We start from the raw sequence: 13,349 nt of genomic DNA, 5'->3' as shown, positions 1-13,349 counted from the left end.
TGGCCAATGGAAGATAACAGAGCTTGGGATATGGGACTTAGAAAGGATTGGTAGTGGACTGGAAATGGACTCAGAAAGGGAGATGGTAAGGGTGTTTCCTAGATCTGCAAGACCCACAACTGGAAAATGGGAGAGGGGAACACCAGAAGAGACTGAACTTTAAGTGGGAAAGGTTAGGAGTTCGGTTTGGGACACAATGAGTTTGAAATGCCTTTCCCATCTATTGAAGCAAGCAAACATCTGCCTCTCCTCTCATCAACTATTTTTGCATGTTCTATAGGCAGTGAGATAGGGGAATACGGGGTCTCTGCAAGATTTTACTGTTCTCTGACTGTTCTGCATACGTAAAACAGATTGTGAGGGTAAAGACTGAGTTTCCCCAACTTCTAGTGCCCTTTAAAGTACTCAGTAATAGGCACAAAATATATGCATACATTGTTGAAGTAATTCCTCATTCATTACCACAACAACGCTGGTGGTAGTATTATTAGCCTCATTTTACATATGATGAAATCGAGGCTCAGCGAGGTTAAAATGCTTGCTCAATATCACTCAAATGATAAGTAGATCAGTAGGATAGGAGCCCAGGTCCCTGGCTCCAACTTCACAGGTTCTCAACACTTTATTGTACAGCTTCCTAAGGTATATTCTTATTAGTCATTAACCATAAGAATCCTGTATTTCTCATGTACATATATGTGAAAAAGAATTTCGAGGTCATCATATTTGAAAAGAGACAAGAGGCTACACAGATACAGCTCCTTATAAAAGGAAGCAACATAAAACTAGTTATAATGAAGAGTTATCTGCTCTGGGGGTGATCTGTTCTCTGACTTAAAAAAAGCTCAGAATTTTTAACCCTTTGAAGTGGAAATCCCAGAATCAATGTCAAATTCCAGAAGATGCAAAACACATCTCTAAACAGATATTAAGTAGATGCTCTGATCACTTCATGGTCATAAAGTGGTGCAAGACAAAGCGAACTGGACCAAAAACCAGATCTCCGTCCCAGGACTGGCTGTGTGATGTCGGCAAGGTACAAAACTTCTCAGAGTTTCCAGTTTCCTGATTGTAAAATCAGGGAGATAATTTATCCGAATCAGCTACAGCACTGCATCTGGGTTTCTTCTCCATATAGAATCATTTTCTAAGATTGGTGCAATGACTAATTTTTAGAAAACTAGTCATGTTTAAATGCTCCAACAGGAATGAGTTTCATAAGAATTACATTGGAAAATGATTTATAAGCACCAAGGTTGTATCATTTATAACTCTGGGTGGTTTTCTATTAGATTTACTCGTAGAGAGCCATACTCATTTTCATTCTTCTTTAAAGTTGGAAAACCTTAGCATTGCAAAGCGTGACAGAAAGGAACTACCCTCATCTCCACCATGTTCCACCAGTCCTGCAAGGGCTGCAGCTGGAGCCCGCTGCTCCTTTCATGCTCCTCCAGTGGGCTGACACTTGACCCATCTATTTACATAAAGCCAGCTAATCTGATTAAGGATTAAACACCTGGTTGAAGCTGCTTTTGTTTTTGAGACCCTTTACAAAAATACTATATATGGGTTACAAATTCTTAGGAATATGTATCTGTTGGCCAAGAGAGTTATATTTCGCCCAAAATTAAACTTAAGAAGGAAATCGGAAGTCAGAAAAGATACTAAAATGGAAAAAAGAGTATTAAGTCAAAGGAAATATGACCTAAGGAAAAGTGACTTAAGATCTAAATGCCAAGCTTTCAGAATTTTTAACTAAAGAACTGCATCTTGCTCTTATTTTCTCCATTGAGGGGCTGGAAGGAGGTAACGATGAACCCAGAGTAGGGAAGAATAAAAAATCCCAGGATTTTGGCTGAAAAGTTATCAGTTTACAAAGAAAGCCATTAATTTTATTACTGTTGGTATTACTAGATAAAAATTTAGCTTAGTGCAGAGCTTTGAGCTGTATAATTTTGGAGGAAGCTGAACATTTTTCTCATCTTAAGTGTTTTTGTAACTGCAGTTGGATTTCAACTTATAATTGATATTCCACATTGAAACAGCAATAAAAGTCTGGAAAAGCAAAAGCTTACCTTCCCCATCAAATGGTCCTTGTCCTTTCAGCATTCTTTTCTAAGAAACAAGAAAAGAAAAAAAAGAAAAAAAGAAAGAAAAGAAAAAAAGCAAAGCAAACTATGTATGAATGAGCCAAATAGAAAATACAGATATTTAAAAAAATAATAATTTTTGGTTGTTGCATTCATTAGATTTCCCAAAGCATACAGCAGATGATCCCTGGAGTATCACTCATATGACTACTACAATTCACTATAACAGTGAAATAAAATGTATAATGTCCCTCACACCCTGTCAAAAAGGCTTAAGAATCCTCAAATGACCAAGCAGTTCAGCCTATTTCACTCATGATTCACCATCACTGTTAAATTGAACTTTGCTATACTTGCAGAGTTGGGGGAAAAATGTTATGTAATTTCTCTAAGGCCATAGGATCTATAATAAAACATGCTTGCTTGTATATTACATATGTGACATTTACACAGACTGGTTCCAGTTCTCAGATTAATCAAGAAAAGATGTGGCTGCCAAAATGAATTTCTGCTCTACTGCTGAGATCCGTCTTGTTTCTGGAGAAGGCAGCACATGCACACTCCAAAATATCCTTCTCCAGTTTTCCCTTTTTCTTTATGTCATATCTGGCAATATTTTAACAAGTACAACTCCTCGGCCTTTATCAGGGAGCAGAAATATCACACAGTTCACTGGAACCTGACATTTTGAGCTACCAACTTGTTAAATGCACTCGATAATAAATGGGCACAAAATGGGAATAAAATACAACCAAAGGCCCTGTTGACAGAAACAAGTAACAACAAAGATGACAAACTATTTGTGCTTTTTGTGTCTTTTGTGATTCTGGCACACGATTTTAAAATTCACATTTTACCTGAGGTATTTAGTATGTGATCACTGCTCAAAAAATAATTCATTAATGTAAATAATTAAAATAATCACTAGGCTCAAAGGAAATTAGTATTTTCCTGTATCAGCTGTGATGAATCAGTAACCACTGACTCACACCTCTAAACAAGCACCAGACAGCTTGACCACACAGCCAAGAGTGCAAATCCACATGTGCTCTCCACCCCTTTTCAGCTATCTGTATTAAAACTGTTCAGGACTCATGCATGCAATATTTAAATTGCTATTTTTTTTTTCTCACTTGTCCCCCACATTTTTGCCTCAGCTTAGAAGTGGTAAGAGTTTCACATCCTCCCACAAAGCTGCATTAGCTTGGGCTAGGCCTGCCAACTACAGAATGGCCAAGAGATAGATGTGCACAGGTTTGATCAAACAACAGAATTAAAACGATAACTCTGGTTTCCTCTGCGCCCCTCCTCCCTACTCCCAACACCTTTACTTTGGACTTAGTGAATATCTAGCTTAGTCAGTGACATGCGACATTCCTGCTCCCTCTTACCTTTATCCTTCCCAGACTGGAAAACTTCTCCTTGTCTTCCATCACTGCTTTCAGAACCGGCTGGGACATTCTGTTCTTCTTCTTCGAGGTGGTAGGACTGTCAAAATCAACGCCACTGACCACCGCCCTGCGATAGGACGTGGACCGCAAGCCTCTCCGCAGAGACCCCGGGCTGTCCACGTCGTTCTCAGTCTCACTTTCGTCCTCTGCGGGGCCCAGGGGCGCTCCGAGGCCCTCCACCATGCTGCGCACCTTAAGGAGTCTCTTGTGCGGCTCCACATTCTGACTGCTATTCTTACTTATTTTAATTTCCGAGGCCAGGCTCTTCGGAATAATCTGCTGCTTCCCCACTTTGAGGGCAGCGGGGCTGTTAGTGCTCAAAACCACTGAAGGATTCTCCAGGAGCTCGTTCTCCTGTGAGGACAACCTTTGGAGGGGGAGTTTTTGTTCCAAAGATCTTTTCTGCGGCGCAGGAGAGAGTCTCGACGGTTCCCGCTCAAGAACCTTAGCTGTCTGGCCAGATTGCAAACGGGAGCCTAGGGAATCCGTACTAGGGGTAAACCCATTTGCAGCGGGTGAAGGCAGGGGGCTGGCTGTCAATCCAGTCCGGCCCTGCTCGGGGCTGCAGGGGGCGGATGCATTAGAAGTCCGCTGGGGGCGCAGAGCCTGTGGCTGCTGAGCAGGCGAGGTCACCGTTCCATTCGCTGGGGATTTTGGGGAGCTGCCCGACGGCGCTTTAGGGGCCTGGGATGACTGGGGCTGTCGGAGCCGAGGCGAGACAGCCTTGTACTCCGGGGAGACCGTACTCCCATTGGCCACGACCCTCCGACGGGCACACAAAAGTAGGGGACTCCTCTGGACCGTCCTGCTGTCCGAGGCGGTGGGCACCTGGGCGTGAGTCTGCGCGGCGGGGAGCGTCCCTCGGTCCTCCACAGGGAAATCTGTGATGAGCAACCCGCTGGGGCTCTGGTAAGACTGGGGTCTCGGCTTGCTCCGGCCCAGTAGCTGGGGCTGAGGGGTTGACCGCCTCCGCCACAAAGGGGTTAAACTGTTGCTAGAAAAATCCACTTCGCTCTCGCCGTCCATAGCAGGGTCTCGAGTGTCAGCCCCGCGAGGGACAGCACCCAGCTAGTCTCGCCTAAAGAGGAAAGAAATCATGGAACTTGACTCCAGACAACCGGGCACGCCAGACAACTCGCGCTCCGACCCAGGGGCACCCAGAGGCTGCGCGGGACACAACTGCGTGTCATTTACCCGCCCTCTCTAGGGCAAAAACTGTGCCCAGAGCGCTGCGCAATCCGAGACAGAAATCTGGGCTGCATCCAAGCGGATTAATCCAATTACCTCTCGTCTCTCCTGCGCCCAAAGACCACCCGCACGGGAAAAGCCAGTCGCCAATTCACCGGGTGCAAGCTGATGCACAGGAAACTTGGGACAAGTTTAGCTTTCTTGGGAAACTCGCCGCGCCACGCTCCCCTCCGCCGCCATCCAGCCGCCCGCCCCTGTTGTTGGTCTCTAGCACTCAAACTGCCGCGGGCCTAGGCGGATTTACCTTCGGGGCTTTGCAGAGCCGGGGACCAAGTGTGCCCACCGCCGGGTGGGTGGCGGGGTGCCGGACCAGAGCGCGGCAGCGGGAGCTCTGGAGAGCTCTGCAGCGGACTAAGGAGTCGGTTCCGCCCCCCAAGCCTGACCCCGCCCCCAGTCTTGTCCCCGCCCAGGCCCGCCTCTGTAGGAGCCAGCCACCAGCCACTGCCTTCCCGCCCCGGCGTGCCTTTGATCTGGCTCGGTCTCTTTTGAAAAGGCAAGCACACCTGGCTTGGGTGCCGAGATACCGAGTTCCAGGCTGGAAGGTGCTGGCTGGGTACCGCTGGCGAGTTGCGGGCGCGCGGGGTGGTTGCTGGGAGCATAGCGTGGGAACGAGCGTGGGATCCCTAAGGAGATGCAACTTACCAAGCCCTGGGCCTGGGGCAGTCATCTCCTGTGGAGAAACTGAGACAGAGCGGCCAAGTGGGGTTTGTGAAATGCGAGAGCTTAAGCGCGTAGCACTAACCGCAGAGAGCCGGCCCCCTTTCAGTGTCCCGGTGGTCTTAAATCACAAATCCGATAGCCTCGCGCCCCTGCTTAAAGTATCATACAATGTAGACCGAGAGGTTCTTTTTTTGTGCCTGGAGTATTTCCGGAGAGGTCACACAGGCAGCTCCGGGGAGAACTAGGTGGCTAGGAAACCAGAGGGAGGGAGAGTTTTTATTCAGTAATCTTTGAATCTTCTATGCTTTGAATTGTGGATGTTGCCTATTAAAAATAAATGCAATTTAAATTATGAAAATACGAATTGGTTTTCAAGCATGCATAGTATAAAATTCAAAATCTTCTCCCTAGTTTACGAGGTCCTGCACGATACGCCGACCTCTGCAGCTCAGTCTTTTCCCCATCGCTTCTTCCCCTACTGTTCTTAGTCCAAACCCACTTTCACAGACTTAGAACCTTCTTTTTTGTTACTCGGTACCCTTCTGACTTGTCATTCCATCAGAGAGGCTTTTCCTGACCCCTCTTGAATCAAATCGTGATCCGGCTTATTTTCCTAGCCACCTGTTCTACACTTATCACAATTTGTATATATATAACATTATACACACACACACACGCACGCACGCACACAAAATACTAATATATATATATACTAATATATACAGATTAGTATATATTTGTCTTCTTTAGATAATATGCTGCTAGAGGATGGGGCCATGTTTATTGCCCCTCTGTATTCCAGATACATAGCAGATATTTAATAAATATTTGTTGAATGAATGAACAAATGAATGAAGAGTGAACTGAGGACAGTGACCAACCCTCCCAGAGTTCTCTGTGGCCAAATAGCAGAAAGTTGGTTGTCCCTAGCCAAGGTCCTGCTACGTGAGAAGAATAAGGCAGACTTGAGAAGACAAATGACTTGTAGACCATGAGATCTGTATAATTAATTCTATTAGCAAGATATATGGGCTGTTCTCCAAGTTCTCTTTCAGCATTCATGCATTCAGCAGGGATGTAGTGAGTATCCACCGTGTGCAAGTTAGGCTGCTTGTTTTTGCCCTAGATATGATAACCATAATGGCCAAAAATATTAGGAGGAAATCTCTAGGTGGTGAGATGAAGCATGTTGTTTGTCATTCTTTACATTGTTTTGTACTTACTAGATGCTGTGCATTAAATACACATTACTTAGGTCTGAGATATTTTGTAAACTAGAAGAAATGACATCAAAATTTTTATAAGAAAAAAATTTTAAAAAGAAATTTACCAAATATTTTGGTTGGAATAAGTGTGACTGGTAGCCAATTTTTAATATAGGACATTTCCAATACTAACACATTATTTTCACATTGAGAAAATGTAATAAATTTGAGTTTAAAATGTTTAATGACAAATGAAATGTTTTCTGGTTTGGAATGTAATCTGTGACTTATGATAAGTAGGTGGTGATGTGAGAAACTACCTTTTCTTCAAATTACGATGATTCTGTAAGCAGGTGTAACTAATTATAAAGAAGTCACAATTTCTTTCTACCTCATTCCTAAGCACTAGCATAATACTCACCAAAAAACAAGCAAACAAACAAACGAAACACCAAGCTCTAGTTCTTCACTGAGAGAAGCCTGGAAATACACAGACCGACAGCCTATTTTAGCTCCCATTCAATTTATCATTTCTATTCAAATCTAAGACATCTTTGATTGTATACACCACCAAGAAGGAAGTGTTGCCAATTAAACTATGACATAACCGTTATCACATAGGATATTTGTTTTGCACTCATTGAAACAGTGTTTTCAGACTTTGACATAGATTTTTCAGTAATTGCATATGTAGAGAAATATATAAGCAAAATAAATTGATTAAATATTTCCAAAAATTCTGTATACTGAGTCTAATTCCTCTGAATCTTTTTCACACAGCACATCAGTGTGTGTGTGTGTGTGTTTATATAACATTATTGATAGTGCAGCATTTCTTCAAAAGGTGTTCTAGTCTAGTCTCTGGGATTTGCTTCCTAGCCACTGACACTCATTCTGCAAGTTTGTTGTTGGCACTATCTTATTTGACTAAAAGTATTGTTCTCTTGTTCAGGGGAATCATATGTCACTACAAGCTATGTAACTTCTCTATTAATGGCCAGCAGGAAGTTTCTAACAAATTAAAGTTCAATGCTTTAACTAAAGTCCTGTATGATACATGATTCGTTATATTAGTCTCTTGTTGCTTTGGCATTTCTTTCACCTAATATGATACATCTAACAATTTCTGCTGTCTTTGATTGCATTTCTTGGCATATGGATTTTACACGTATAGTACTAAATTGCTTTGAACTCAGTGAAATGATGACTATTCAAACAGTTATGACAATGTTCACAAATATGTCAACAATATTATGACTACCACCTGGCAATGGCTATTTCTTTGATAAGACATATCCTGGTTTCGGTGATGTTAAAATGTGGGACCAAAATGCTCCTTAGAACTGGAGAAAGACAGTATATTGAATTCTCAGGAATGGTATATTCCACTGATATATTCCAGTGATACATATTTTTAATTTTAATTTTTGAAATTATTCTATATTTTCCAGTTTTATTGAGATACAACACAATGATTCAACATGTATATATTGTGAAATGATTACCACAAGTTTAGTTACTATCCATTACCCCATATAGTTATAATTTTTTTCTCATGATGAGAACTTTACAATTTCTCCCTTAGCAACTTTCAAATATACAATACAGTATTGTTAACTATAATCACCATGCTGTACATCACATCTCCAGAAATTATTTGCCTTATAATTATAAGTTTGCACCCTTTGATCACCTTTACCCATTGCACCAATATTACATTGAACTATTAAAGTATTTAATGATACAATGAAGGATTCCAGAGGTTAAGATTCCAATTATTACTACATTTATTAAACAAATTTATGTGGATCACTAATTATGTGTCAGGCATAATAGGTTAATATTGAAGTGCAATTTAACTAGTATTATCACCTTGCAGTTAGATATCATGCACTCTTTATTCATTTATTTATACATTCCATAAATACTTATTGAGTGCATTGAAGAGCCAAGCATTGGGCCAGGCCTTCCTGAAGCATGTAACTTTGCTGATTAACTCCGTACGAAGCATTAAAATTATAATACAGGATACCCAAGCTGAGTAAGATACATGGTAAACTCCCAGTTCCATGAAAGCTTTTGTAAAGGAGTCTGGGTAGAACTGGGCCAGAAGAGTAGGTAAAAGCTTATAAGATGGAGAAAAATAAGGTCCCTAAGAAATTTCCCAGCAGGAGCAAAAATTTGTTTGTTACTCCATTATTCCTTTGTATTCGTATTTTTCGCAAATAAAACATGTCTCTCCAATATTGGACTGGTTCTTTCTCCATCTCCCGCAGTGTTTCAGTAATGGACGTATTGATCGATTGGTGATAATGCCCAGAGTTAACATCGGGAGGAGTAGGTGGAACAAGCATGTTTCATCCAATTAGAAGAGAACCACAAAAGCCTTTGAAAGGAAGAGGTACAGAAAGAAAAGTCTGGTTAGCAGTCTTGTTAGTCAGCTAAAATTCGTCTAGCTTCTGGATGGTGCCAGGCCCTGGGCAAGCTGTAGTGGTAAAGAAAGTAGACACATGATCTTTCCCATGGCCCTGCTCCTAGTCTATTAGGAAAGATGAACCCTCAATGGCATCTAATACGGATGATGTTGGTCACGTTGTGCCCTTTCAACTAGTACCTTCAATCTTTTGGTGGGCATAGGATCAACTTGCAGGGCTTCTGGAGAAAGCAGGCAGTGTGAAAACTTGGTATAGATAGTTAAGTACAGTGTGGGAATTGTGACAGTAAAGAGGAGAAAAATAGGGCAGTTGCTGAAGGGAAAGGAAGAAATAAGCGTTTTTATTTCAAGACTGGGGACAGTTGGCTGTAAGTCAGGAAGCTGGGTTTCAGTTTGCGTCTGCCTCTTTCTTACTGTGGGAATGAGGACAAGCCACTTAATCTGTAAGACCATGGTTCTCCAACTGCAAAACGAAGTTAGTCGTCCTCAGCAAAGTTCGAGAAGCACTTGTATAGATTAGAAAATTTGAGGTGGACTGCTCGTTGGTTGGAGGAAAATGGAACACAGAAGTGGAAGTTGGGGGCTGGACAGATGATTGTACAAAAACTAATTTCTGATTAACTTCTCCCCTATCTTGATCAGCAAATAATTAGAACAGACTTCTGTTATTTCTAACTCAAGGGTAAAGAAAAAGATTATCATGAGAAAGGGTTGGAATTTGTTGAAAATGGCTCATAGGACTCTCCTTGACAGGACCTAAGGAGGCTATAAGACAACTTGTTCAGGAGGGGAAGGGTTTCTTTCTTGCTTCCAGTGCTTGCATACAGCATCCAGTCTGCTGATCCACGACTTCAGTGAGAACAATTTATATTTGATATATTGAACCTCCAAGGACATTGTGTTTTGAGGGAATGCTCTTCATTCAACCAGAGTGATTAAAATTTCTGGTGAAGCACCAAGGCAGTGTGTAGAATAACTCCAAGAACTGGTCAGGCCCCAGGAGCCACTGTCCTTTGAATTGTGGGGATGAGATAAGCAATTGAGCAGCCACTTTTTTTAGTGGGTTCTAGCCTCAAGTCGCTGAGTGGCTTGAAACAGACCCTTTGAACAATAATTTCCCTGATAGTTCTGTTCTTTCTTTCCTTGCAGGGGGATGGGTCTAGGAAGGCCAGTCCTGAAGGACTGAAGGATAGGGGCATGAAGGCAGTTCTTTACTTTCCTTGCGTTCTTTGCTTTATTTCGTGTATTCTTTCCGTTCGTTCTTGATTTTCTTTCTCTCTTCCTTCCTCCCTTCCCTCTCTCTCTCTCTCTCTCTCTCTCTCTCTCTCTCTCTCTCTTTCTCTCTCTCTTTCTTTTTCTTGCTTAATTGTTTGCTTGTTTGCTTAAAAATTCTTAATATGTTCACATGGTAAGAATTTGAATTGTACAAAGTTAAAAGCATCTCCTGCTCCTGTCTCTTAGTTTCCTACTTGGCCCTCTAGAAGGATCCACTGTTAACAGTTTGCTGTGTTTTATAAATTTTCAGATTTATGGTGAGCATAAACAAGCATATATATTCCCACATACACTAGACACACACATCCATACACTGGCATCCTATAACAATGTTTGGTACCTTATGATTTGCTTTAGATATCATTCCATGCCAATACTCATAGAACTACCACATTATTTTTAATGGCTTTGTAGCATTAGGAAGAATCAAATGGAATTTCCATTTTGTAAGTCAAAAGCAAGTAAGTCTAATACTAGCAAGTTTAAAAACTTTCATCTAATATTACATAATTTATAAGCAAGTTATCTGTTGATAAACAAATTATTTCTTTGCAAAATCTGAGCACTAATAAGAAGAATAAAGGTCCTTCCAATGTAAATTTCCATAATTCTTCGCTTTGTTCCCATTCTTTAATGCCTGGGAGAGGTAAGGTAGTAAAAAGGAACGCTTTATTGAACAAAGATGCAAGTATGATTTGATTCTATTATATGTAATTTAGAGTCTGCTTTTAATACAATTTTAATGGTGAAATCATACCTAAACATAGTTTAGCATAATTCTGTTCCTTTGGGAGAAAATTGTATTAGGAGTACCATCATCACTATCATTGATTTCCTGGTATGTATTTCACTTCTTTTCTGTCCTTTTCTAGATCCTGCTCTTTGTCTGCATTATCACAACAGTATGTAGAATCACAACTCTTTTCATGAAATTTATTAAGTAATTTGAACAAAGAAAGACCTGAATAGGCCACACTGTTCCTTTTGCGTCAAGAGTCTAGTGATTGCAAAAGATCTCGAGATTAAAAAAAAAAAAAAAAAATGTTGCGTGCATTCCATTTTCCAGGTAAAACTGTATTACGAATCATGTGGGGATACTTAAAAACTAGCCAATACTTTCAACTTTTCTCCTGCCCAGATTTGTTTGGAAGAAATCCAGGCTTACCTATCTCAAAAATTCAGCAGAAAAAAATAGCTGAAATAAATTAGGCCTGTGATTACTTAATTCTGTGTTTACCTAGACATTCTGGCATTTGGCTCAAAAGACAAAGCTTTTTAGAAGTGTTTTTTAAACTTAGTTTTGCCATAGATTTTAAAGTGGAAGAAAAAAAAATGGCAACAGAGGAATGCTCTATAAATCATACACGTTTGGGCTCATTACTGAGCTACTCTCACTAACCAGTACTAATAGAATTTGAAAAATGCTTTCCAGTGTTGAGATCTGCCACCTAGCAACCACTTTGAAATGCTTCCTGTGCTGGACCAAGACTACTCAAAATGCCCAGTTTTGAAATTGGTGTGGTGTTTTGCTGTGCATGAGCCACAGTCATTGGAGGGAGGATTGGAACTTTGTTTGTAGGGCAAAGACATGCAGATTAGAAGGATTGTTTAATTTAACTGCTCAACTAGTTTTGGTATAAGATTGGCAGATTGAATACAGATTAAAAGTTGCATCAGACATACTATATTCATAAATTACTTGTTACCTGAAATTCACATTTAACTGAGCATCTTATATTTTTATTTGCTAAATCTAGAAACCCTATTCTGGAGATACTTTTGAAGTGCAGAGCTGAGGAATATTTATGAAATATGCATCACATATAATAACTTGATCCCTCCAAGACTGCTGAACTTATGGATCTAAAATACCTTTCCCAATATGCATTGGCTATTGAGCTTACAAGGGAGGCTGAAGCTTAGAAAACCAAGGGTGTGGGTAGTTAGAAACTAATGGAAAGGGACAAGAAATCACCTGAAGTTTATAGCCAGGAAAGCTAAATTGAGGGGAAGGAAGGGGAAAGAAAGGTTTGAGCATGTAGGAACAGGGATCCTCGGAGTATAATGGTACGTGGTGAGAAGCAAAAACTGCCTAGGAAGCAGAAGCGGCATGGTATCAGTGGTCATTTATTTTTAAAGGCAGAAGGAGGGGAAATGAAATTTTTACATAAATGTTCATTCTGAAGCTTGGGGCTGAGGCGGGAGGGGTGCAACAGTAATCCAGTAGAGGGCATTTCCTCCATGGAGCTTCCAAACAATGCTCAGGCTGCTCGCACCAGCATTGCACCAGGTTTAGCCAAGGCCCTGCCCTTCTGGCTTCCCCTGGCCCAGTTCTGAACTTGGGAGAGGCTGTCACTTTGCCTTTGATTCAAATCGCATACCTTCATCCCCACTCCAGAAATCTGCAGCTCCTGCTTGTTAACTTCACCCAGCAGCACAAAATAGTTAAAGCGGAGAATGTACACATAATCCTTATGTGTCTGCACATGACTGAACATCTCTTGAAAGACACACAAGAAGTAGGTATACTCGCTACCTGGGCAAAGAGCACTGGAGTAAACAAGTCCTGAGTGGGACTGAGATATACTTGTTCACATACACTGTATACTCGTTGATTTATTCTACTATATGTGTATTGTGGACTCAAAAAAAATTACATTATGACAATAGACAAGTTCAATTCAAAACGGATGCATTTAAACTATTTGCATTTTTGATTTAAGATGTCTCATTACAATAAGATGTTTTAAAATGTAGTTCTTTATATGGTTTTGCATAATCTGTATCTGTTAGGGAGAACTGGGACCTAACATTCAGCTAGCATTCCAGAAAATTTGTTGCTGAAATCAGTAACAAGTCAGTAGTAACCCTTCACAAAAAGGTTTTGCTTATCTTTTTAAATGTGTATTTTGAGTTTGTTTTTTATATATAGGTATTGAAAAGTTCAAAATGAAAGTTTGATAGAAACTAAATAAAAATATTTTTA

The 13,349-nt window shown here is 40.8% G+C and overlaps 1 protein-coding gene across 2 annotated transcripts in view; it reads right to left on the bottom strand.

Annotated features, from left to right (window-relative positions):
* ARHGEF26 (Rho guanine nucleotide exchange factor 26) overlaps positions 1 to 5,142 on the bottom strand; it is a 115,909-nt gene extending 110,767 nt beyond the window's left edge. The window contains exons 1-3 of one of the 2 annotated variants that reach the window (XM_016138712.2): positions 5,034 to 5,142; positions 3,482 to 4,619; positions 2,076 to 2,115 (exon numbers count right to left, since the gene is read on the bottom strand). In XM_016138712.2, coding sequence (XP_015994198.2) covers positions 2,076 to 2,115; positions 3,482 to 4,567 — 1,126 coding nt within the window. In that variant the 5' untranslated portion in view covers positions 4,568 to 4,619; positions 5,034 to 5,142. The other variant, XM_016138713.2, reaches the window with a different exon arrangement.
* Positions 5,143 to 13,349: the final 8,207 nt, after the last annotated feature.

Source organism: Rousettus aegyptiacus, unplaced genomic scaffold (assembly GCF_014176215.1).
Source record: "Rousettus aegyptiacus isolate mRouAeg1 unplaced genomic scaffold, mRouAeg1.p scaffold_m13_p_4, whole genome shotgun sequence".
NCBI classification, from domain to species: domain Eukaryota; kingdom Metazoa; phylum Chordata; class Mammalia; order Chiroptera; family Pteropodidae; genus Rousettus; species Rousettus aegyptiacus.
This window is presented reverse-complemented; position numbering and strand designations above follow the sequence as displayed.